The sequence below is a fragment of the Urocitellus parryii genome, chromosome 12 (assembly GCF_045843805.1).
Source record: "Urocitellus parryii isolate mUroPar1 chromosome 12, mUroPar1.hap1, whole genome shotgun sequence".
NCBI lineage: Eukaryota > Metazoa > Chordata > Mammalia > Rodentia > Sciuridae > Urocitellus > Urocitellus parryii.
The window spans coordinates 31,466,156-31,492,075 of NC_135542.1; the positions used below are offsets into that span (position 1 = coordinate 31,466,156).

The 25,920-nt window shown below is 37.6% G+C and overlaps 1 protein-coding gene across 1 annotated transcript in view; it reads left to right on the top strand.

Annotated features, from left to right (window-relative positions):
- The window catches only part of LOC113197251 (uncharacterized), a gene marked incomplete at its 5' end in the record, with an annotated part of 197,566 nt that extends 184,794 nt beyond the window's left edge, over positions 1–12,772 (top strand). Inside the window, 2 exons of the mRNA XM_026409495.2 lie at positions 8,921–8,926; positions 11,688–12,772. Of these exons, the coding sequence (XP_026265280.2) occupies positions 8,921–8,926; positions 11,688–12,772 (1,091 nt within the window). The remainder of the gene's footprint in view (positions 1–8,920; positions 8,927–11,687) is intronic.
- Between the last annotated feature and the right edge of the window lie 13,148 nt (positions 12,773–25,920).

Genomic DNA, 25,920 nt, shown 5'->3' on the forward strand with positions numbered 1-25,920 from the left:
TGGGGCAACTCCTTTTAAAAATGTCCTGTTTGTTCACAATTGTACCATGTTTTTGGCGTGGCATCTAAAGCTTGTTGTACTGCATCTGCCAAAACTTGCCCTTGTTCATTAATGTCTCTACATAATTTGATATATGTGTTTAAATCTCCATGTTTCCATGGTCTAATGACCTTTCTGCACCAACGATTTGCTTTCTCAAAAGCCAGTTGTTTTATTAATGGCATTGCTTGTTCTGTATCCCCCAAAACTCTGGCAGCTGTTTGAATAAGCCTATTACAAATTCAGCGTAAGTTTCATTAGTTCTCTGTATTACCTTAGATAACTGACCTTGTAAATCTCCATGTCCTTTTAAACTCTTCCATGCCCTAACTGCATCTGTAGCAATTTGTGCATATATAGCAGGATCATATTCAATTTGTTGTCGTTGACCCTCATAAGGTCCTTTTCCTAATAACATATTAGATTTCTTTGAGGGTAACTGGCTTCTGCATTTCGCCTAGCTGTCTCCGTGCAAAATTCCTCATTGGCAACCTTCCATAACAAATATTGTCCTCCATTTAGCACAGATTTACACATGCTAGCCCAATCTGCTGGTGTTATATCCAAGTTGGTAATGGATTTGACCATGCTTACAGTGAAGGGTGCTTGGGGACCATAGGTTGTTACAACCTCCTTTAACTGCTTCACTGTTTTGAACTTTAGAGCACGGTGAATTCGCTGCCCTCCTGCCTGCTCAAGTACAGGGCATGCTAATCTTTGAGGTCCTATCTCAGGATTCCATCTATCAACTATGGGGGTTGAGGGCCACTCAGCTGTCTCTATAGATGGAGCTGTTGGTTGAATTACACCCTCTGGTGATAGAACAGTGTTAGTAGCAGCCTTCTGTTGTAGTTTTTTCCCTAATAGCCCCTTTTCCTTTAAATTTTCTTCCTCTGTCTGACTAGCTTGAGAGACCTTCTCTTTTACTTGATCTAAGATGTCTTTCTCCATGGTCTGAACCTCTAACAACTTACTTAACACTCTTCGGTTTGTTTTTTACTAATTTCTAATCTACTATAAAGATAACGCAACCCAATAAGATAACACAAAACAAAACCGAAACAGAATGAAACAAAAACGGAACAAAAAATCATTGTATCAATTTTCTCTTCCTCAGGGCTGAACAACTTCAAACCTTGAGCCAACCATTTTTCCCAGTTTGCCTGAGAAAATTCTAGGGATAGGCAGCTTGAAACAAAAACAAAATAAATCAAAACAAGAACACATTAGTTTTTGAAATGGTCACCCATTCTCTCGCCTTCCCTCAGGGGCGAGCAATTTCACTTACCTCCGAGCTTCAGGCGTTCCCCGTACGGGCCACCAAATGCCGCAGTCTGGCTGGGCACAAATCACGAGCTACTGAAGCAGGAATAAACTTTATTTCTGAACTCCACCAGCACACTCCACACATGCTCCCAGGAAATATGCCGAACACGCCACCACGAGGCTCCTCCCGGGACCCCTACTCCAACAGGGAAAATCCCTCCTCCGGAAATCCCTCCTACTGCACTTTCCCAACAAATGGGAAGTCTCCGGGAGTCCCACTAGAGCTCCAAAGTAGCAGGCCGAGGCGGACAGCAGGGGTCTAATATCCAATTGAATGTAGATCTTAACATAATCATATCATCTCAATTGCTTGCTGGCATCACCTTTCAACCCAAAATGCCTTGCATCATTCCTACTTGGCTATGTCTCTCAGCAGTAAATCTGTATATATCCCCTGGATCCCAGCAACCACTGGTACAAAACAAAATCCCACTGAGTGTGAATACCTTTACCCATTAAGTAATGGGTTCTTTCTCATCTAAAACTAAATGAATAAAATTGGGAAACATAGAGATCTGAGCTCAGTGACTTGTAGTTAAGTTAATCTTGAGGCTTCCATAAAAGATCTTTGTGACCCATGTATTTTGTTTCTTGAGACCCATGTTTTGCATTTATGGGTTTGAATTGTAAGCAGTCACTCCTGAGAAGGAAGTTTAGAGAAGGAAGAGAACGATGTAGTTGGTTTCCAGGTATGTGGTCCACGTCAGGTGTGGCATTGTATTTTTCTCCCAAACTACCTTATATTTGAAATATGCAGACCTGTAATTTTCTATTGATCAGGTTTGTGTTTAACATGTTTTAGCCACTTTGATTCCTTCTCTTCTCATGATAAACAACTTTATCTGTTTAAAATATATGTGACCCTATATACCCACTATACCAGGAGCCTTCAGTTCTTATACTTTCGTCTAAGCCATGCCATGCCTGCAAGATTGAAAAGGTTTTCTTTTTGGTAAATGGATATTGGAAAATCTTGGTGTCCTAGATTTCTATTGGGCATGTTTGGGGGTCATTAGATGTTGCTGAAGAATGGAACCATGCTTTGTTTACTTTCCATCTTGATGCTCCATCATCTCTACATACACAGTGTTAGTAAAATGTACATTAGTTTCCCCTAAGAAATTAGTATGTCCTGAACAAACAGAATGGTTAGAAATGACTCAATCTTTAGAATGCCAAAGAAAGTCTACTGCAATTCTTATTATGTCATTTTGTTTTGATGGCCACTGATATTACAGCACTGATGATGTGACCTTTTATGTTGATGCAACTTTGTTAAAATTTGTTCTACAACTGTTTTAGCCTCATTTGCTTGGTATAAATGCTGTCAGCCAAATTAACTCCATAAAATTAATTTTTTTTCTGTTTGTAGGCATCTTGGTAGGATTTTTCTAAATAATATACTTGAACAATCATATTTGATACACAAACTCTTTTTTTCTGAGTAATTTTTCCTTATGTTTTTCTTTGGGCGAATATAGCCTCTGCCTTTTGTTTACCAGAATACTGACTTTATTACTGGAGCTCCTGAAGCAGACCACAGTCTTCTAAGTTTTCATTTTATTCTACCTCCAGCTCACAGACCTAAACCTCATAAACCTCATAACCTCCTTGCATTTTTCTGTGAATGAGACAAGAGTTATAGCTTTTCAGTTATCTGAAAATTACAAAGTATATCTCAAAATTAAATTTCAACAACAGGGAAAAAATGAAAAGTGCAAAAGACCAAGTAAAAGTAGCTCTTATTTTATTTGCTATCTTTAATTATCTGTATCTCAATAGTGTCTTTTAAAATAGCATCCATCCCAAATTAGTTTATATGTGTTAGAAAACAGAATATGCTTCTTATTTTTATTAAATGAAAAAATGTTGTTTTAATGTGTGAAGTTGACATTTCTGTATGTGTGTACATGAAACCTAAATATCATTTGATCAATCTGATCATGTTTCTTCTTAAATACTTTTATTAGTCTTCACATTTGTAATCACTGCCGTGCTATAAAAATTCTTCTTCTAACATTCACGTTTTGACTTGACTTTAATGCTCCTTTTTTTACTGAGTTACAGGCCAGATAAACTTGGGTAAAAATCAGGCTCTACCATTTACTGGATATTTGACAAATGTGATAAAGGAGGAGTACCACTACAGCTATCACATCTTTTGGGTTTCTGCATTAAGACATGAAGTATGTATTTGAAATAGCTAAAAAGGATTGTTGCCGATAGTTGGTATTTTAATAAAAGTACATAAATCCCTTAAAATACTTGAACTCAAATTCATTAATTATTTTTTTTCCCTATAGTGGCCTACCTCATTGCTATTCAAGAGTGTCTCGGCCCTCTGGCACTAAGATCACTAGATTGGAATTACTGTACATATTCAGAAAACCAGGTCCCATCCAATAACCACTGAATCAGAGTCTGCATTTTATTAAATCTCTGATTTATGGTTATATACTTAATATTTTAATGTTATTACCTTTCCTACCATAACTTTCTTGTCTGAGAAGTAGACAATTTATATTATATATTAAATCTCAATTAAAATGTATATTCTTGTGTTAATGCCTTAAGTTTACATTTTATTTTATAAAAGTGGAGAATATTCACTTGGAGTCAGGGGGCTCTTGACACTCTTATGTCAGTGTTAAATAATAGAGAATATCACTGTTACAATGTATTTTCTTGAATAATTAAAATCACCCACTTTCTTGTCAGCAGTTCTACTAACTCTCATTTCATCTTCAGTCAACTTTGAAGCTCTGTGAATGATCAAATGGTCAATGTGCTATTAATTGACCTATTCTTATTTTAGGAACTGTTGACATTCGGGGATGTGGTCATTGATTTCTCTGAAGAGGAATGGGAATGCCTGGAGCCTGCTCAGCAGAATTTATACAGAGATGTGATGCTGGAGACCTACAGAAACCTGGTCTTCCTGGGTGAGCAGAGCTTCCCTTCAGAATTCCTAATTATATAGTTTTCTTCCCTTGCAGAATATCTTTTGGGAGATTTTTTTTTTCATTAACGAGTTTAAGATTTTTGCCTTCAAGAAAAAGGATTGGGCAGTTTGTGCCATTTCTTTTAGTCCTTTATCTCTTCATTTCTTGCGGTGATATATACTCTTCACTTTAGATTAGTGCTACTTACAGTAATTCAGTGATATACAATGATTTAACCTATGTGTCAAAGTATAATTTTTTCCCTTTGTGGTATCATCAGTACTACTATTAAGCATCAGTAATCACAGGAAAAATTCAATGAACACATCTTATTATCACTAAGCTCTATTTGGGCACCTTCCTCTGGAGCAAAGGAGAGAGCCCTGAGCCATATTCCCAAGTGGATAGAAATTCAAGAATCAGAGGACACAAGTAAGAGATCCAAAAGCCAAGGAGGAAGCCAAACTTCCAAATGATGGTGGAGAAGTTATTATGCCACAGAAATTGTTTTCCAGAAGCTTAGGTTTATCTCTCTTGTTGTTCTAGATGCTCTGTGTTTAGCATGATTTCAACTTCTTTAGTCTCCTCTTTCTCCTGGGTTGATGTCCCAAAATGTTCAAATCAATTGCTCAAACAGTCCCTTTTTGTGAGGTCAGCATCATCTGTTGGCATTTTCATTATTTGGTGGAAGTCTCTCAGAAATCCATGCACATTTCTGGAGACCTCTACATGGGGCAATTGTAATATATTAGTGTCATAAAGCATATTCTCTAATATTACGTATATATTTATTCATTGAAATTGCCTTATTAGAGCTCCTTTGAATATTATAATGGATTTTCTGCAGATTTTTTTTGCGGGGGGGCAATATAATGAATGTCAGTGATTTACAGTGGCTGCTTACTTTGGGTAAATAGTCATAGTTGAAAATTGTAGTTATATAGGAGTTTGTAAAATAATACATCCATGGTTATTCAGAATTTTGTTAGTTAAATTTCTTTTTTCTTTTTTTTCCTTCTCTCTGTTTTGTTTTATAAGATAATTTCATGTTAAAGTGCAGGTTTCCTCACATCAATCAGTAATGCTTTCATTTTTTTTACCTACATTTATGATTTTATGGCAGTTTCCAGTATTTTGCAAATTATGGCAGTGTGAGATGAATTAAAGTATGCCTGTTCCTTGTTTCTGTTGCCAATAAAATTACATTCTTTCTTATTTTTTATTTTTGTTTATATTGCCAATAAAATTACTTTGGGGATAAAATGTATTCCTAAGTTTTTATTTTAAAGTATGTTTTGTACATGATAATTATTGCTACATCAGGTTTTGGTCATTGTTGTGTAATATTTTTATGTGCTTTTTTCTTTACATTGTATCCGTAGATTTAAAGTCTCCTGTAGACTGCATATAGTTTTTGTTTTGTTTTGTTTTGTTTTGTTTTGGGTTTTTTTTTTTTTTTTTGTAAGTTTCCCTTGCTTCTTTTATTTCTTTTACCTTGTTTTCTTATTGCTTTAACTTGTGGTCCACTGATTTTTATGGTGAAATTCTTTGGTCTCTCTTTCACTTCACTTCATTCTACGTATATTTGTTTTGTCATTTATGTTGGGATTTTATAAAAATATTTTAAAATTATACTATATTTTAAACTGGCAATAAATTAACTTCAGTTTTATAACAAAATGTAGTATATTTATATGTTCTTTTAAAATTATTTTATTGATGGCACAGTTATTCTTTTAGTTTTTATTTATTTTTTGTTATAGTTGTTGATGGGCCTTTATTTTATTCACTAACTTATATGTGGTGCTGAGAACCCAGTCTAGTGCCTCACACATGCAAGGCAAGCACTCTACCACTGAGCCACAACCCCAGCCCTGGCATAGTTTTTATATATATATATATATATCATACACATTAAAGTTTATGATGATTTTTTTTGTCTTAGAAATCCTATTGTAAAGGTGTTTTATGATATATCATTCCAGTAAAAATGAATTGTATATTGCTATATGACTTTTTCTTGCCAATAAATCTTTAAAATTTCATATGACTTTATGTTTTTGTGCACATTTATTTTATTTTTTAACATGAAATATTCATATTGTATTAACACCAGAAGTAATTAACCACTGAGCAACATTCCAAGCGCTTTTTTTATTTTTCATTTTGAAACAGCATCTCACTAATTAACTTATGGCCCTACTAAGTTGCTAAAGGTAACTTTGAATTTAGGATATTCATGCTTCAGCCTCCCAAATTGTGGGGATTCCAGGCTTGTACCCCCACACTAGCTAATGTATTATATTCTTGATGAATGGTAATAGAATAATTGCCATGTTTTCTGAGCACTAAAGTGATAATTATATGAAATAATAAATTTGATAATTAGCTAGATTTAGCCATTTCTTTCCTTTTTTTAAAAAATTTACATTTTAGTTCTAGGTGGACACAATATTTTTTTTTTAATTTTTATGTGGTGCTGAGGATCGAACCCAGTGCATCATGCATGCTAGGTGAGTGAGCTACCACTGAGCCCCAGCCCCTAGATTTAGTCATTTCATCATATATTTATATTTTAAAATACCAATACTTAGTAAATAATGAAATTTAATTTGTCAATGAAATTAATCAGTAAATAACCAAAATCACAAAACTTAAAAAGCAAGGCTGCTACAGCTGCTGCTAGAGGTCCATTTTTAGGGTGCCTGCAGGTTTCCTCACACCCAGCCTCTTCTCTCTTGGGACACTGGTTGTTTTAGTCAGCTATTTTGCTGCTGTGACTAAAGGACCTGACCAGAACAACTTCAAGGAGGAAAGGTTTGTTTGGGGGCTCATGGTTTTAGACATCTTAGTCCATAGAAGTCCAGCTCAGTTCTTTGGGTCTTGAGGTGAGGCTGAATATTATGGCAGGAAAGGAGAGCAGAGGGAAATGGTTCACATGATGATCAGAAAGCAGATACAATACATGCTCCAAAGCATGCCCTGATTCCTACCTCCTCCAGCCACATTGTATCACTTCAGCTACCACCGGAAGTCTGATATCAGAGTGCCATCTAGTTTGCTGTTGCCATCTTGGGTCCCAACCACCTACATCTGGGGACACAGGCCTGGAGGACCCAAATCAAAGTACCTTGAGGTTTTGTTGTAGCTGAGATCTTTCTGTAAGTGCTGGACAATCTTACTGCTGCATCACATGGTCACATCTTTGTGTGTAAATTAAAACAACATTGAGATCTTGGGTCTGCAACACAGCAGAGCCTAAAGAATCTGAAACCCAGATCTGTGAGTTTACAACTAGATCTGCTTGGTCCAATCTGAGTTAGCAATCCTGTGGAAAGGTCAGAAACTAGGAGTATTTTACTAAGGGGAATCACAGGTTAGAGAGGCCAGAGAGAGCCAGGCTGTCCCCAGCTCCATGAGTCCTAAAGTGTGTGGGGATAGACAAGGTTGGCTATAATGGGTCAGAAGTTTGATAAAGGGTATTAGGGTATCTTGCTATCAGCTTGCTGAGCCAGCCAGTTTAGCACCCACCAGACCTGAGCTACCATCAATCTCCAGACTACCACACATATCAGCTGAGAAAGGAATCTAAAAAACTTGAACTCCAAGAGAAACAATTTTTCAATTTTTCATTGAGAAAATTTTTTAAATTATTATTTCTCCCCTTTTTACTTCTCTACCATTTTTAAAACCAAGAATTTTTATGAATCAGTTTATTGAGGACTGGGATGTCTGAATAGTATATTACAGTTTTCTTGTGTATTTTTATATTTCTCTCTCTATCTCTATCTCTCTCTTTCTCTCTACTCTGTATATATTTTTCCTCTCACTTATCTGTCTCCCTGGAATCTTTCTTTCTTTTCTACTTTTAACATCTAGCCTCTATTAATACCTCTTTCACTCTTTCTATGAATTTTTACTTCTAACTTCTCTAATCCTTCCTCATAAACATCACATCCTACCACTTCTCTGTTTATCCACCAGTTGAAATTGTAAAACCTTTTTGCAAACTTACAATAATTGAACCATTATTTCTGCTTATTGTGACAAAACTCTAGATGTCTTAATAGGAGCTATTTTGTTAAGAGGCTGCATATTGTTTGCATTGGGTGCTGTTAATATTGCTCTCTCCCTTAAAGGCAAGATACTGGAAACTGTACTGCCTCAGATCCATAGTGCTAAATGGGAAGACATAAAAACAACATGAAAAAAAAACAAGGGAACTAATTGCTCCAAACAAACCACGATGCTCCAGTAATAGAATCCATTGACCACACAGTAAAAGAAATATCAGAGAAGGAGTTTCGAATGTACATAGTTGGACTGATCCACAATGTAAAGGTGATGCAAAGAGTGAAATCAAAGATAAATTTCAGGTGATGAAAGAGCACATCAATAAAGAAACAGATTTTGAAAAGAAATCAAGCAGAAATCCTCAAAATGAATTTTAAAACCCAATCAAAAATTAATGGAAAGTACCCACCAACAGATGAGGAGAAACTATATCACCTTGAAAATTAACCATGCAGAGAAGATTATGAGAAACCATGAATATAACTTCTAAGAATTATGGGATAACATTAAAAGACTAAATTTAAGATTTATCAGGATAGATGAAGGTACAGAGATACAAACTAAAGGAATGCACAATATTGTCAATGATGTAATATTAGAAAATTTCCTAAACCTAAAGAATGAAATGGAAAATCAAATACAAGAGGCTTACAGGACCCCAAATGTACAAAATTACAACAGACCCACACCAAGTCACATTATAACAAGAATGACTAACATAAAATATAAAGATCAAATTTTAAAGGGCATGAGAGAAAAATATCAAATTATATATAGGGGCACAACAGTTTGGATCTCAGACCCACTAAAACTAAGTTTCAGATTTGAAGATGAAATAAAAACCTTCCATGATAAACAAAAGTTAAAGAATCTATAACTTTTTAAAAGTGTGCACTACAGAATATTCTCAAGAAAATATTACATGAGGATAAAATGAAAAAAAAGTGAAAATGAGCAAAGGACAGAAATACACTAAAAGAATCATCAATCAAAGAAGGAAGTAAGTCATATGAAAAAATAGAAATAAACCAAGATGTCAAGGAATACACATCACATCTCAATAATAACCTTTAATGTTAATGTCAATCAAAAGACATAGACTGGCAAATTGGTTTAAAAATCAAGACCCAACAGTATGCTATCTCACCTCCTAGCAATTAATTCCACAGAATGAACGTGAAAGGATGGAAAAAAACATCACTCATATGGATCATGTAAACAAATAGAGGTTTACAACCTCATATTAGTGAGGATATCATACAGTGACATAGCCACATTCATGTTTATAGCAGCTCACAATAGCTAAACTATGGAAGCCTGCTAGGTCTCCTTCAACAGATGAATAAAATGTGGTACATATACACAATGGAATATTACTCAGCCTTAAAGAAAAACAAAGTTATGGCATTTACTGGTAAATGGATGGAGCTGGAGAATATCATGTTGAGCAAAAGTAAGCCAGTCCCCAGAAAACAAATGCCAAATATTTCTCTGATATGTGAGTGCTAATTCACAATAGGGAAGAAAAGAGATACTTCAGATTAGGCAGAGGAGAGTGAGAAGAGTTATAATGTATGGTGTAAGAAGGATAGTAGAATGCATCAGACATTATTACCCTATGTGCATATATTACTACATGTCGAGTGTGATTCTACATCGGGTACAACCCGAAGAATGAGAAGTTACACTCATACTTATGTATGATGTGTCAAAATTATTCTTTCATCATATATAACTAATCAGAACAAATAAAAGGGTATCATAATAGAAAAATAGTTTGTATTTCAGTATAATAAAAATAAATTTTAGAATTGAAAAAAGTTAAAAAGCAAGTCATTTGTCTTGATCATCATGTGTTGACTTCATCCAAGTCATACTAATATAGGCTATGTGCGTGTTTGTTTGTGTATTGTTCCTATTAAAAAGATATATCCATATTTCTCCTTGGAGATCATAGGCTCTCTACTGCTATTAAATATCTGTATTGTTGTCATCCAAAAATCAATATCTTAAATCCATTTCTCTGTCAAGTGGTTTTCAGACCTTCCCCAAGAAAGTCAGAAATGTTTAAGTTTCACATTTCCTTTTGCTATCGATAGAGAAGAAGGAAGTTGGTGGATTTTTCATAATTGTACTAAGGTGTACGCTTGAAGAAGAAGACCTGTAGTGGATAAAAGTAACACACTTTCCTTTCCTCTATTATATCACTCTCCTTAATGATATGCTCATCTTGGATACTGTGAACTCTCATGTGGTTTATAATTCATACAAAGTAATTTTTTCTGTCCACTGTTATATATTTATGGGGTAATAATGGCATTTGGTGTACTATTTAGCCACCCTGATGATATACTGACTGCTATAATTTTATATTATATATGCAAAGCATATTTCTAGTCTAATATGTAAAATAACTGTTATTTTCATTTATTTCAGGCATGACCTCTCATCATACCCAGAAAATTTCATCAGAACCTGGCATAGAATATTTATTTAAAAAAGTTATAAAGAGAAGATATGGAAATTGTGACCTTGACTATTTACAACAAAAGAAAGTATGTGACAGTGTAGGTGAGAGTGAAGGTCAGAAATCATATTATAAAGGACAAGACAAATTAGTAGTTACTGTCCATAAAGAAAATTTTAATGTCATCAGACCTCAAGAACATTTAATAGCTCAGAAAAGTATTCAATTTATAATTGAAGGACAAGTTTCTAAAAGGGATCGTTTTGAAACTGTCCTTACAAACTGTCCATTATTCTGCAATAAACAAAGAATTTTTTCTTGTGACAAAACATACACCTTTAATGATTCTGGGAAGGCACCTATGCACTCATTACTGCCTACTAAAAATTTAGATATCTGGAAAGTAAACAACACATGTAATAAAGCAAGCAACACCTTTAAAGAGGTCCCTATCTTAAGCAATTACCAGTGTACTTATATTGGAGAAAAAAATTATGAATGTGACAAGACACATAAGAATTTTAGCTCTGGTTGCAATATGAGAGAACATCAGTGTGCTCATTGTGCACAGAACCTTTACAAAGATGATAAATGTGGGAACGTCTTTCCTCAGTGCTCAAAGCTTATGACCCATCCAAGTACTCGGGGCCAAGAGGCACCTTGCAAAAGTGAGGAATGTGAGAGAGCTTCTAACCCAGCTGCTAGCCTTCCTCAATACAGTGGAGCTCATCCTGGAAGGGAGCCCCATAAATTTAAGGAGTGTGTCCAAGCATGGAGTTGCTCACCCCTTTCTAAACACCACAAGTTCCATAGCAGTGATCAACACTACAAATTTATAGAATGTTGCAAAACTTTTAATAGAGAACCATGCCCTGTTAATCTCCACACAATTCATACTGGAGGGAAACCCTACAAATGTAGAGAATGTGGCAAACCCTTTAAGAATTGCTCAACCCTTTCTAAACACCTGAGAAGGCATAGCAGTGAGGAAATCTACAAATGTAAAGACTGTGACAAAATTTTTAAAAATTTTTCAACTCTTACTGAACACCAAAGGATTCATACTGGAGAGAAGCCCTACAAATGTAAAGAATGTGGGAAATGTTTTAATCGTAGCTCAAACCTTATTCTACACCAGAGAATTCACACTGGAGAGAAGCCCTACAAGTGTGAAGAATGTGGCAAGTGTTTTACTTTCAGATCAAACCTTATTAAACATCAAAGAGTTCATACTAGAAAGCATCCCTACAAATGTGAAGAATGTGGGAAAGGTTTTGCTCTCAGAGCACATCTTACTCAACACCAGAGAATTCATACGGGAGAGAAACCCTACAAATGTAAAGAATGTGGCAAAGGTTTTAATCAAACACAAAAGCTTTCTGAACACCGGAGAATTCATACAGGAGAGAAGCCCTACAAATGTAAAGAATGTGGGAAAGCTTTTACTCAAAGAGCACACCTTACTCGACACCAGAGAATTCATACAGGAGACAAACCATACAAATGTGAAGAATGTGGAAAAGGATTTACCCAAACGCGAAAACTTACACAACACCAGAGAATTCATACAGGTGAGAAGCCCTACAAATGCGAAGAATGTGGGAAAGCTTTTACTCAAAGAGCACACCTTACTCGACACCAGAGAATTCATACTGGAGAGAAACCCTATAAATGTGAAGAATGTGGGAAAGCTTTTACTCAAAGAGCACACCTTACCCAACACCAGAAAATTCATACTGGAGGGAAGCTCTACAAATGTAAAGAATGCAGCAGTGCTTTTAAGGATGTTTCATCCTTTATCAAACACCAGAGAATTCATGCAGGAGACAAGGAAAGTCCCAGTCATAGCACCCCAGAACACCTATTAGATTTCCTGCACATGCTACAAGTACCCAGAGCACTAAATTGGAATGTATTTCCCTAGCAGCTAAGCACACACTTACCTCCTTCCAGTGGCAAAGCTCTGAGTCAGAGTGTGGGGAGTTTTTTCTTCCTGCCTTCCTCCCCTCCTCCCCTCCTCCCCTTCCTCCCCTTCCTTCCCTCTATTGAAGTACGAAAAAATGCTGACTTCAAGAGGCTGTTAAATATTTCCTGTTTGTACTTTTTATGTTACCAGACCCAATCTTGCAATCTCTGGATTAAACAGTAAAAGCTGGGATTATTCACATAGGATTCTGTTTTACTTTACATCAGTTTCTTTGCTAGCTGAGAAACTTTCTGCACATATAACTTCCTTATGTCCAAGAAAAGCTGAGCAACAGTGGGATATAATGTGGGCCCTAGCTGAGAGTTGGAAGCCTACCTCAACATAGGAAAAACAAAATGACCATATAAGCTACACCACCAATAAAAGAATAGCCTTAGCTTATTTTCATAGTTCTTGATGCTGATTACTTGACAATCATTTGGTTGGCCTTAAGCCCTATAGAACAGTTTTCTTTGGTGCAAGGTCCTGTCATTCCCTGAGAGACCTCCAATAGAATACAGAAGCATCCCAAACCTGACATTGAAGCTGGATAATTGGAATGTGGATAATGGTTCTCTGTGCCAATAAGAATACATGAAGAGAGCTGGGGGTGCTGTTCAGGGATAGAGTGTCTGTGGGTTTAAGGCCTAACATTATAAAACAAAGAAGGAAAACCTCCCTCCAGATGCAAAAGAAGAAGGAGAAAACTGGACATTACATTCTAGGACTTGACATATTCTTCAAGACATAAAATATTGTAATGCCTAAGCTGGGACTGAACTAAACACCATGAAAAGTAAACTTGACACTTTGTGTCTTGAAGGATCACGTGTAGAAATTAAACAGATTTCCTACAAGTTCCAACTCCATCTTCAGCAAAGGGCTCAGAGGAGCTTTCTGTCCCCACTGAGTTTTCAGCCCCCACAATGTGGTCTGTGGTAGAACCCAGAAGGAGCTCAGAAGGGAAGACCAACAGACCATGGGCAGCCTGGGCTTTGTGCCTATAGAACTGGGGGTGAACAATGATTGCAGAATAGTCACAGTTGGTGAAAAAACCTAATGGCACCTGGAGAATGGCTAGATTATGGAGAACTGACTGAAGTGGTGCCTTCTCTGCATGCAGAAGTTCCCATGGTGCATGAATTGTATGGGCATAGCCAGACACCTCCTCCATCAAATTAGGGCATATTTGGAATAGAGAAGTGCTCTATGCCCTAGCCATTTATCCCATGATCTCAAAAAAGTTCTATAGCCAGTGCAGTATGCCCCTGAGAATGCACCAGACACTGGTGATGAATGTAGCCTGACAGAACCATCATTCTTCCAGGAAGAAGCAGTTCTGGTGGGCAACAAGAGTGCTTAGTACACTGACTGGTTCAGCAGAGACCCTTGGGCTATTGGACTGCCACTGCTGTACAGCTCAACGTGAACACCTTGTGTGAGTCTGGTGTGCAGCAGAGAAGCCAATGGGCTGCCCATGTTGTTGTATATGCCAGAAATACTGGGAGTTCTGGACACCTCCAAGAGTCAAAGAAACACTCATGAACTAATTAGCTCAGTTGGCAGGGCAAGAATTTTATTTCCTTGTGCAGATGTTGAAAAAAATTGCTGTTAATGTTCATCTTTGGCAGAAAAAATATGACTTAAAATGTTAATCAGGTTTGTTTGATATCTTGGTATTCATGAGTAACATAAACTGAGCAATTAAAAATAGAACTCGCTGGACATTTCTCTGGGACTCCCAATAAAACTGGAGCACAGGAGGAATGCACTATCTTTGCCTCTGAGAGGACCCATTCCCTCCTCTTTCCTCACTTTTATACTTTTTTTTTTTTTTTTTTTTTTTTTTACTGGATGTTGAACCAGGAGTGCCAGTCTTTTGTAAATATTTTCTTTTCTTTTAAGATACTGTCTGGCTGACTTGAATAGGGACTTGAATTCACAATCCTCCTGCCATAGTTGTGTGCCACTGTGACCAGCTTTCCTTTTTTTTTTAAATAAACTTTGCTGTTGTTTTAGTAAGTGCAGCATCTTGTCTGGAGTCCTATCAAGCAAGAACACCAGAGTCAGGGATGGGGACCTCCAAAAGTGCCTCACTCTGTCTTGTTTGCAGCACAGTCAACACTGATTCTTGCCTTTCTCTTGAAAGAGGAGGAAACTAGCTGAGGGATGCCACGTGGTCAATTAATGACAGGTCCAGCCAGACTGTTTCAGAACTCCTGTCACATGCCTGGCCTTCTCTGGCAAGAGAAGGATCAAATGTTTGCAGGGACAACACCTCCCCTCCCATCTACCAGCATTGCAAAAGTAATAATTACTTCAATTGTCCCAGCTGCAGAAATCCCTTAGGCTTAACTTTCTTATTCCTGCAGTTGCCCCATTTACCCTTTGCTAACATCTTCCCTCCCCACTGTTCTTATCAACTACCCACCCAATGGGACATCTAGAGTCAGAAGAGGAGTTAATTCTTCCCCATAAAGGATTCATTAAGAATGCCTGTTTGGGGGCTGCGGTTATGGCTCTGAGGTAGAGCACTTGCCTAACGTGTGAGGCACTGGGTTCGGTGCTCAGCACCACACAAATATAAAATAAAGATATTGTGCCCACCTATAACTAAAAAATAAATATTTTTTAAAAAGAATGCCATGTTTTCTCACCCAAAAGAATAATAAGTAGGATACATAACCCTGAGGGTATAGCCCAGAAGGAAATTTTCTAAGGTTGGAGCAACTGCTTCTAAAATTGCTCAGCACAGCTTTTGAAGGCAGGAAGAAAGTGAAAATTTGAAGGGCATCCCTTCACCTCTTCCACCCCTCTGCAAGGCTCTGAAGCCCCCATCCCTATATACACTGTGAAGGGTCCAGCAAGGGTAGCAACCCCAATATGTGTAGATTTAATGCACTTGAGGAGTAGCAGTGACTAGCCTGATCCAATAGCAATGCCACCTAACTCAGGATGGCCTGAGTCCTGGAGCATGCTCCTATGCTGGAGAGGGGGATCATCCAGTTACTCTGCATAGGCACATGGACTGTAGGACCTGACCTTGCATTCTGTATGTTTGGGGTTGCTGCTGGATGTGTGTTCAAGGAAGTGTTCTTGAGGGAGGATACAGAAGGGTAACAGCTCACAGGGGCCCTGACAGTGGGCAGCTCAAGGACAGCTCATCATTGTAGTCCACAGGCTACCTGTGGGAAATGGAAGCCTAATTCTCACCTCACCACAGCTCTTTGCCTTCCCAATCTGACACCAAGCCTCCATGCTTCAGTACCAGCTCCTATCCACCTCAAGTTTCCTGGACAACTACCTGCAATATGGTGCCAGGGAAGTTTGGAAGGGAATCAGGAGCCAAGGGGTCACTTGCTGAGGGCCATTACCAAGTAGGTATTGACGCATTGTAATCCTTGCCAGTGTACCCCATGTTAAATGGACTTGCCTTGGAAATTTGCTGCGACCTTGCTTGTGTGTTTGAGAAAGATGACCCTGCTCAAGGTGATCGAGGGTGGATCCAGGTTTGAGGAAGTATCCTGCAGGTTTGAGGAAGTATCCTGGTCCTTGGGTTTAGGGTGTTCCCGGTTTAAGGCGTTTCCGGTTTAAGAATATGGGTTTTAGGGAAGTTGAGGTTTAAGATTATTGCTGCTGGGATTAGGGTGTTCCTGCTGCTTGTTCCCGTTGAGTTCTCGTGAGATTCAAATGGGATTTGGAAAAAGCCTCCTGGAGTAGGTGAAGTGTGCAAGGAGATTTAGACTGCCCCTGAACGTGTGTGGAGGCTGGTGTGAGATCGGGAATAAAGAATTGCTGTTTGAACCTACAAAGCTGTGTGGTGGCTCGTGATCTTGTGCCAAGCCAAGACATTGGCATTTGGCAGTCACTGGCCTGTACAGTCCTGTGGTCCACCTCCCTCTTACCCTGACTCTGCACACGATCCTTTTTCATAGGAAGTGTGCATTTCCCACCCCTGAACCCCAGGGAGTACTACCCAGACATCTACAGCTGTGTGCTTGCACCAGCCTCCACTTCCTGATCCTTTTAGTCTCCTGCCCTCTGCAGAAATTTCTTCACCTTCTGAAGCCTTCCCGACATATCTGCTCCTGGCAACCCAGCTGAAATGACCGTGTTTCTGATGGAGTATTTCCTGCAGACCCCTCTTTTAACCCCTCTGAACTCTGGCTCTGCCATCACTCTGCAGTTTGTTAAGCAGCTTGGCTGCCCTGGGCTCCATGGGTTAGGTTGTTTAAGATGTTAGATTTCATCATTTCTCCAGTGAGGCTGTCACATTTCTCACCTCGCTGAACAAGTCCTCATTGTATCATGCACAAATGGTGATATAGACAAAGGTTCTCATTTAAATTTCTTAGAGACTATATTAGATTGGTTTCTAAAATAATGAGTTTGGCATGTAGCCTGAGATTTTTGCATTTTTAAAACGTGTGCAGGTGAGGTGTTTTTGCCACTGAGTGGAAAGTCCTTAAGGTGAACTCCTGGTGCTAATTCATTAGCACAAGCAGGCTTGCCTTGAGGGCTTCATTAAGAAACACTGTGTGGGCCCCCCACCACATTGATTCTCAGGCTTAAATTCAGAGGTTCCAGAGCTTTTCTAACAATCTTTCTGGAGACATCATGCTGGTCCACTGGTTTGTGGGCCACTGCTAAAACTGCATGAGTGCTCAGCAGAATAAATATGTAACAAATAAACATCAAAATTAGCATTTTTCTAAGATCTACATTTTTTTTCCAATTTCATTTCCAATGCATTTCAATTCATTGTACAAAAATGAAGCACCACTTTTATTTCTCTAGTTGTACATGATGTAGAGTTGTACCATTCCTGCAATCATACACATACCTAGGATAATGTTGTTGGTCTCATTTCACCAGCTTTCCTATCCCCATTCCCACTTCCTTCCCCACCCTCCCTTTTGCCCAACACAAAGTTCCTCCATTCTTCCCATGCCAGCCCTCCCATTATGGATCAGCATCCACTAGTCAGAGAAAACATTTGGCCTTTGGTTTTTTTGGAAGTTTTCTGGTGGAATCTTTTGGGTCCTCTAAATATAAAATCATGCCATCAGCAAATAGTGATAGTTTGAGTTCTTTACCTATTTGTATCCCTTTAATTTATTTCTCTTGCCTAATTTATTCTGGCTAGAGTTTCTTCTATGATAATGTTGAATAGTGGTGAAAGAGGGCATCTTTCTCTTGTTTCAGTTTTTAGAGGGAATGCTTTCAATTTTACTCCATTTAAAATTATGTTCGCCTTGTGTTTAACACATATAGCTTTTACAATTTTGAAGTATATTCCTACTATCCCTAGTTTTTCTAGTGTTTTGAACTTCAAGAGGTGCTGTATTTTTTTTCAAATGCTTTTTCTGCATCTATTGAGATGATTATAAGATTCTTGTATTATGTTTATTGATTTTCATATATTGAACCTAATTTTCATTCCTGTGATACACCCCACTTGATTGTGGTGTACTATGTTTTTAATATGTTATTTATGTGATTTGCCAGAATTTTGTTGACAATTTTTGCATGTATATTCATCAGGGATATTGGTCTGAAGTTCTTTTTTCTTGATGAGTCTGTCTGCTTTGGGTATTACAGTGATATTAGCCTTATAGAATGAGGTCGGAAGTGTTCCCTCCTTTTCTATTTCATTGAATAATTTGAGGAGTATTGATATTATTTCTACTTTGAAAGTCTTGTAGAACTCAGCTGAGAATCCATCTGGTCCTGTGCTTTTCTTGGTTGGTAGGCTTTTGAGGTGTCTTCCATTTCATTGCTCAAACTTAATCTGTTTATATTGCATATGTCCTCCTGATTCAGTTTATGCAGATCATATGCCTCTAAAAAGTTGTCAGTGTCTTTCATATTTTCTATTGTACTGGAGTATAAATTTTGAAAATAGTTTCTAATTATCTTTATTTCAAAAGTGTCTGTCATCATATTTTTGTTTTCATCACAAATTTTAGTAATTTAAGTTTTTTCTCTTTTTTCTGTTAGGGTGGATAATGGTTTACCAATTTTATTTATTTTTTTAAAAAACACCTTTTGTTTCATAAATTTTTAAAAATTGTTTCTTTTCTTTCAATTTTATTAATTTTGGCCCTGATTTTAACTATTTTCTGTCTTCTACTTTCGGTGCTGATTTGTTTTTCTTTTTCTAGGGCTTTTAGATGTAATGTCAGGTCATTTATTTTGTTCACTTTTTATTCTTTTCATGAATTAGCTTGATGCAACAAATTTTCCTCTTACTACAGCCTTCATAGTGTTCCTCAGATTTTGATATGTTGTATTGGAATTCTCATTTACCCCTGAAAAATTTTTACCTCCTCCCTGATGTCTTCTGTTATTCATTCATCATTGAATAGCATTATTTAGTCTCCAGGTGTTGGAGTACCTTCTATTTTTTATTTTATCATTGATTTCTAATTTCATTCCATTATGGTCTGATAGAATGCAGGGTAGTATATTTATATTTTTGTATTTACTGAAACTTACTTTGTGATGTAATATATAATCTATTTTAGAAAGGGATCAATGTGCTGCTGAAAAAAGTGTATGATGGATGAAATATTCCATATGTCTGTTAAGTCTAAATTATTGATTGTATTATTGAGTTCTATAGTTTTTGTTTGTTTGTTTTGTTTGTTTCAAAGATCTATCCAATGTCAAGAGAGATGTGTTTAAGTCACCCAGTATTGTTGTGTGTGGTGCATTTGGTTCTTTTTTAAAAAATATTTATTTTGGGTGGGGCTGGGGATGTGGCTCAAGTGGTAGCACACTTGAGCCTGGCATGCATGCAGCCCGGGTTCGATCCTCAGCACCACATACAAACAAAGATGTTGTGTCCGCCATAATAATTTATTATTATTATTAAAAATAAATATTAAAAAATTCTCTCTCCCTCTCCCTCTCCCTCTCTCACTCTCTCTTTAAAAAATAAATAAATAAATAAATAATATTTATTTTTTAGTTGTAGTTGGACACAATAACTTTATTTTATTTATTTATTTATATGTGGTGCTGAGGATCGAACCCAAGACCTCACAAGTACTAAGCAAACACTTTACTGCTGAGCCACAACCCCAGCCCTCGTGTATTTGGTTCTTGAAATTGAGAAGTGTTCATTTGATATACACTCATGCTACATTGTTTGGGGCATAGATATTTATAATTCTTATGTCTTGTTGATGTATGATTCCCTTTAGCAGTATGAAATGTCCTTCTTTATCCCTTCTGATTAACTTTGGTTTGTAGTCCATTTTATTTGATATGAGAATGGAAACCCCTGCTTGTTTATACAATCTATGTGAGTGATATTTTTTCTCCATCCTTTCACCTTCAGGCTCTGGATGTCTTTGATTATGAGTCTCTTCAATGCAGTATTTTGTTGTTGTTTAATCCAGTATGTCAGTCTGTGTCTTTTAATTGATGAGCTTAGGCCACTAACAATCAGAGTTATTATTGAAATATGATTTGTATTCGAAGTCATTTTGGTTTATTTTTTGTTTTTAACTTGACTTGGTTTCTCCTTTTATTGGATTTTTCTTTAGTGTTGTTCCTCCCTTTGTTGATTTTCATTGGTGGTTGTATTTTCTTCTCATGAAATATTTTACTGAGAATGTTCTGTAGTGCAGTCTTTCTTCTTGTAAATTCTATTAAATTTTGTTTGTCATGGAAGTTTTTAATTCATCGTCAAATCTGAAGCTTAATTTGCTGGATATAAGATTCTTGGTTGGCATTCATTTTCTTTCAGAGCTTGGTATATGTTGTTCCAGGATCTTCTAGCTTTGAGGGTCTGGGTTGAAAAGTCTGCTGACATCTCTATTGGTTTTCTCATATATATAATCTGACACTTTTCTGGCTTTTAAAATTCTATCCTTATTCTGTATGCTAGGCATTTTCATTGCAATGTGACTTGGTGTGGATCTCTTTTAATTTTGTACATTTGGTATCCTGTAAGCCTCTTGTATTTGATTTTCCAATTCTTCATGTATGGTAAATTTTCTGATATTATTTCATTGAAGACATTGTGCATTCATTTGGTTTGTATCACTGAGTCTTCCTCTGTTCCAATAATTTTTATATTTGGTCTTTTCTTTTTTAAAATTAGTTTATTTTAATTAGTATATATGACAGTAGAATGCATTTTGATTCATTGTACACAATTGAAGCACAACTTTTTATTTCTTTGGTTGTATACGATATAATGTCAAACCATATTTTCAGTCATCCATGTATCTAAGGTAATGATATCATCTCATTCCACCATCTTTCCTGCCCCCATTAGATTTGGTCTTTTCATGTTGTCCCATGATTCCTGGAGGTTCTATTCATGGTTTCTTACTATCTTCACTGTGTGGTCAACTTTATTTTCAAAGTTTATTTTATTTATTTTGTCTTCATTGTCTGAGATTCTGTCTTCCAAGTGATATAGTCTGTTGGTGATGCTTTCTATTAATTTTTTTACTTCCTTCCTTTTACCGATTTTTGAGTTTTTTTTTTCCCTTCAGAATCTCAATCTCTTTCTTGAAGTAATCTTTTTAAAAAAATCTTTATTTTATTTATTTTTTATGTGGTGCTGAGGATTGAACCCAGTGCCTCACACATGCGAGGCAAGTGCCCAACCATTGAGCTTACAGTCCTAGCCCTTGAAGTAATCTTTTGTTCTTATCTCTTTGTTGGAGTGATCAATTATTTCTGTATTTGTTCTCTTATATCATTCTTTGCTTTGCAGATCATTTTAATTGTGTACATTCTGAACTCCTTCTCTGACATGTCACCTACAGTGTTGTCAATATAGTCCATTATTGTAGCATCTTGGTTTGTTTGGGGCACTTTCTTTCCTTATTTTTTTCTTGGTGTCGATGTGCGAACCTCTCCAGCAGTGCGAATCAAAGATATTATACATTCTATCCTATAATCTTGGGGTGTCCCTGCAGGTTACCAATACCTTTACTTTAAGGAAAAGATAAATATTTACACCACCCAATTCAAACAATATGCAGCTTCAAACCATATAACTCCTATTTGGACAATTACAGTTTTGTTGTAATAAACAGAAATGTGTTTGATTAATATTTACAATATAAATCATAGGTTTGCATAAGAGTCTACAGTTTTTTTAATATGTATTGTTTAGTTTTCGGTGGACACAACATCTTTATTTTATTTGTATGTGATGCCAAGGATGGAACCCAGTGCCACGCACATGCCAGGTGAGCACGCTACCACTTGAGCCACATCCCCATCCCCTAGTCTATAGTTTTTAATGGTGGACAAAGACAAAGGTGTAGGATGTGGGGTTTATGAGGTAGGAGTGAGATTACAGAGGTATTAGCTCATACAAAGAGTAAAAGAGAAATCATGAGAAGTAGGCTAACAGGGATACCTTTTGTGCAATCAAGCCTGCAGCATCCTTGGTGATGGTGTACCAGGTCCTCACAGTTGTCTCCAGATAAAAACAGCCATGTTCCTAGTTGGTGGCAGCAGAAGCATCTAATCTGTAGATATGTTGGTGTTAGGCTTCCAGGCCCTACCTGGTGTCCTAAGTTGGAACCTGCCCCAAGTAAAGATGGTGGTTGTGGCAGTGGAGGTAACCAAGATGGTGGTGGAGGTGACCACTTTCAGAGATGGGGCTGAGAGGGCAAGCCATGCTGTGGAATTGGGAAACCTGTTCAGAGATGCAAAGCCATGGTGTGCAGTGCTGCAGTAGGCTGCTGCCTCCAGGCCCAAGGTGGAGGACAATATGTGTGGAGGGGCTATTGAGAGGCCTGTAGTGTCCCAAGATGGAAGTGGGCTAGGGGAGCCATGCATTGGTAGATGGGGTACTGCAGCAAGTTGCTCTCCTCTGTGTGGGTGCAGTTGTTTGTAAGATTTCCATCTTGAAGCCACTGTCACGTTTGCTTTCCTAACCAAATGAAAATTTAATGGTTACTTTAGCAACTCTTGGGGGCCATAAGGAAGTGTGGACTATGTTTGCCTGAGATAGGAATTTGGAATACAAAGAAGATATGCTGAGTCTCAAAGTAGAAGGCTCATAAATCACTACAGTACAGGAAATGCCAAAAAAAAATTGACATTAAAAACAAGCAACTCCTAAGCAATCCAGAATTCTTGGTAGGCCAGAATTCTGGCTCACAAAATACTAACCTGATAACCAGTCTATAAGAAACCCCTGGATAAACTAGTGTAAAATCATGTATTTCTGCTCCAACTGCAACTTTGGTGCAGCCCCATCCTACCCTGTCCCACTATGAATAACACACCAAAATAGTGGTTTGCTCTATCTCCCTTGAAAATGTTTCACATTTTCCTTAAATGTGTACCCACTTTCCTAAATAGATATGACCATATCTCTGATTGACAAATGCTGGAAGTCTATTCTGCCATGCACACTGAAGTTTCCACTTTTTCCTAGTTGATCTCTCTCTCTCTCTCTCTCTCTCTCTCTCTCTCTCTCTCTCTCTCTCTTTCTCTCCCTCCCTCCCTCCCTCCCTCCCTCCCTCCCTCCTTCCCCCTTCTCTTTCTTTCTACCTCCCTTTCAGGCATCTCCATTATATTACCTCATATAGCATGATTTAGATTTTTAACACTAGAATTGTGTTTTTTTTTAATAGTTTGGGGTCTGACATCACATATATATTAACAGTGTGTGTGGGGGGGGGGACCAGCAGCTATGGGGATTAAAAAAAAAAACTGGCAAGGGACCAGATTTGATGGCACATGCCTGTAAGTCCAAGTATTTGGGAGGCTAATTATGACTAATTCAAGTTTGAGGACAGTCTTGACATCTTAGCAAAACACTGCCTCGAAATTGAAAAGTAAAAATGGCTGGGTAGAGAAATGAATAAATAAGTAAATGATAAGCTTGAGCCTCATCTTGGAGAAAGACCTGAATGTCTAAACTACAAGAATAACCCATGGGAAATAATTAAAGATTTTCAGAAGGAGAATGATATTTTGGACATAATTACAAAATCACTCACACAATAAAAAAAAATTACATTAGCCAAAAAGCTGATGCACAACAAAAGAAAAAGCCCAGATGGGAAAGAAAGGGTATAAAACTGGAGCAAATCTAGTCATTCTATGCAAGACTAATACACAAGTTATGTCAAGAACTTAAAAATCTTTACACCATAAATAATACAATTCAAAAGGGGGTAAAACATCTAAGTAGACAGGTCTCAAAAGAAGAAATGCAAAGTTTCAGTAAACATAGAAAAATGCTCTATAAAATTAGCCTTCAGGGAAATGCCAATCAAAAATATAATTAGTCATCATCTCATCCCCATTAGAATGAATAATTTGAAAAAGTAGCAGTGTGATATGGAGAAAAATGAACTCTCATGCACCTTTGTGTACATATAAATTAGTGCAGCCAATGACTCAGATTATTGCTCTAGAGTCGAATGATCCCTAGCATTGTGGTAAAAGCACAACAGATCAATCTGAGGGCACCTTCACTTAAGTATATTTGCCTAGATGAGTTAAATGAAAGCATCCTGGGTCTGACAGACATACCTGGTATTCTTTGAAGGTGGAGAGTGAGGCACATTCTTGTCCTCTGAGTCACCTAGCGGGTGATATGTACACACTCAACCACCCTCAGTCCCTGTGGAGTCCTAGTCATCTGAGGTGCCATCCTAGACTTGGCTCAACATTCTATTGAGTCCTTCTTGGGATCAGTGCCTTGAATGTGTAAATGGCCAACTTGGTCCCCCTCCTGCTCTGCAGAGGGTCTGTGACCCACTTTCATCACCTTCTCTTTCCCTGCCAAGTGGGATTGACCAATTATCTCCAGAGACCCTGGTTATCTTGTTGCTGGGGTCACAAGAATGTGGAGGGACAGGTGGGCACAAATCTATTCTGAGAGTTCAGCATGGACAGTAGACCAATCTCCAGTTGGTCCACAAGGGGGAAAAGGGGAATGGGGATAGTAGAACTTGCGTAGACTAGAGCAGAGGCCTAGGGGACCTCTGCTATTCTTTCCTCCACTGAAGTACATTATGATTCCTTAAGTTCTTTAGCCATTGTGAATAGAACTACTGTATGTAATTGCATGCTATTATCAAGATATGTGTTTTCAAGGCAGTTGTTTTTATTTTTAGGATCATGTGGTGACACTGTGTGTAACACTGGGAGGGAAAACAAGGCCAGCTTTTTTATAGTGAATTGTATGCACTCCTCCAGCAATGCATGAGAGTGCCTGTGGCTGCTCATCCTCCTCATGGTGGATATTGCTCTTAAGAAAAGACCATAGCAGCTTAGTAGTGTAAGGGTCCGGCGAAACGTCGGAGGAAGAGACCACAAGAGACTGTCTTATGCAACAGCAGAAGGGAGGGTTTATTTGGAGACCAGCATGCTAGGGCCCAGAGCTGTCTATAACAAAGAGAGATAGAGCCCTGAGAACAGCTTAAGCAGAGCTTATATACTTTCCTTGGAGAGGGCAGGGAGAGAAGTTACATTTTGTAGTTTGGCAGTTGGGGACAGTCATTCTGGGAACAAGATTAACAAACAGTTCACAGTTGGGGACAGCACATTCTGGGAACAAGATTAGCAAACAGTTCTTAAGATTTCAACAGTGTTTTGTTAAGCATATAGAAAAATGGAGTGACAAGTACCTATTTTATTAACCTTTCATTCCCCACTTCTTCTTCTGGATACTTTTAATCATAAAAGTGATCATTGGGGGATGTAACATTTTATGTCTGCTAGTGGGGTATATTGTTGTCTGATTACCATAAGTTTGACTTGTCCAATTTGGGCTTGGAGAAAGGAAACTACACGGTTGAGCAAACAGGGTCCTAGAGTTAGCAACAATGTAAGAATTATTAAAGGACCGGCCAGGGCTGATAAAAGCGTAGTTAACCGGGGGGACTGTGTGAACCAAGACTCATATCACCCTTTTTGGGCCTCTCTCTCTCGCTGACACTCTTTTAATTTACTCATAGATTTTTTTACAACTCCAGTATGGTCGGCATAAAAACAACATTTTTTCCTCAATGCAGCACAAAGGCCCTCTTCTCTCATGAAGAGGAGGTCCAAACCTCGCCTGTTCTGTAAAACAACTTCAGAGAGAGAGGTTAAAGACTCCTGCAAAG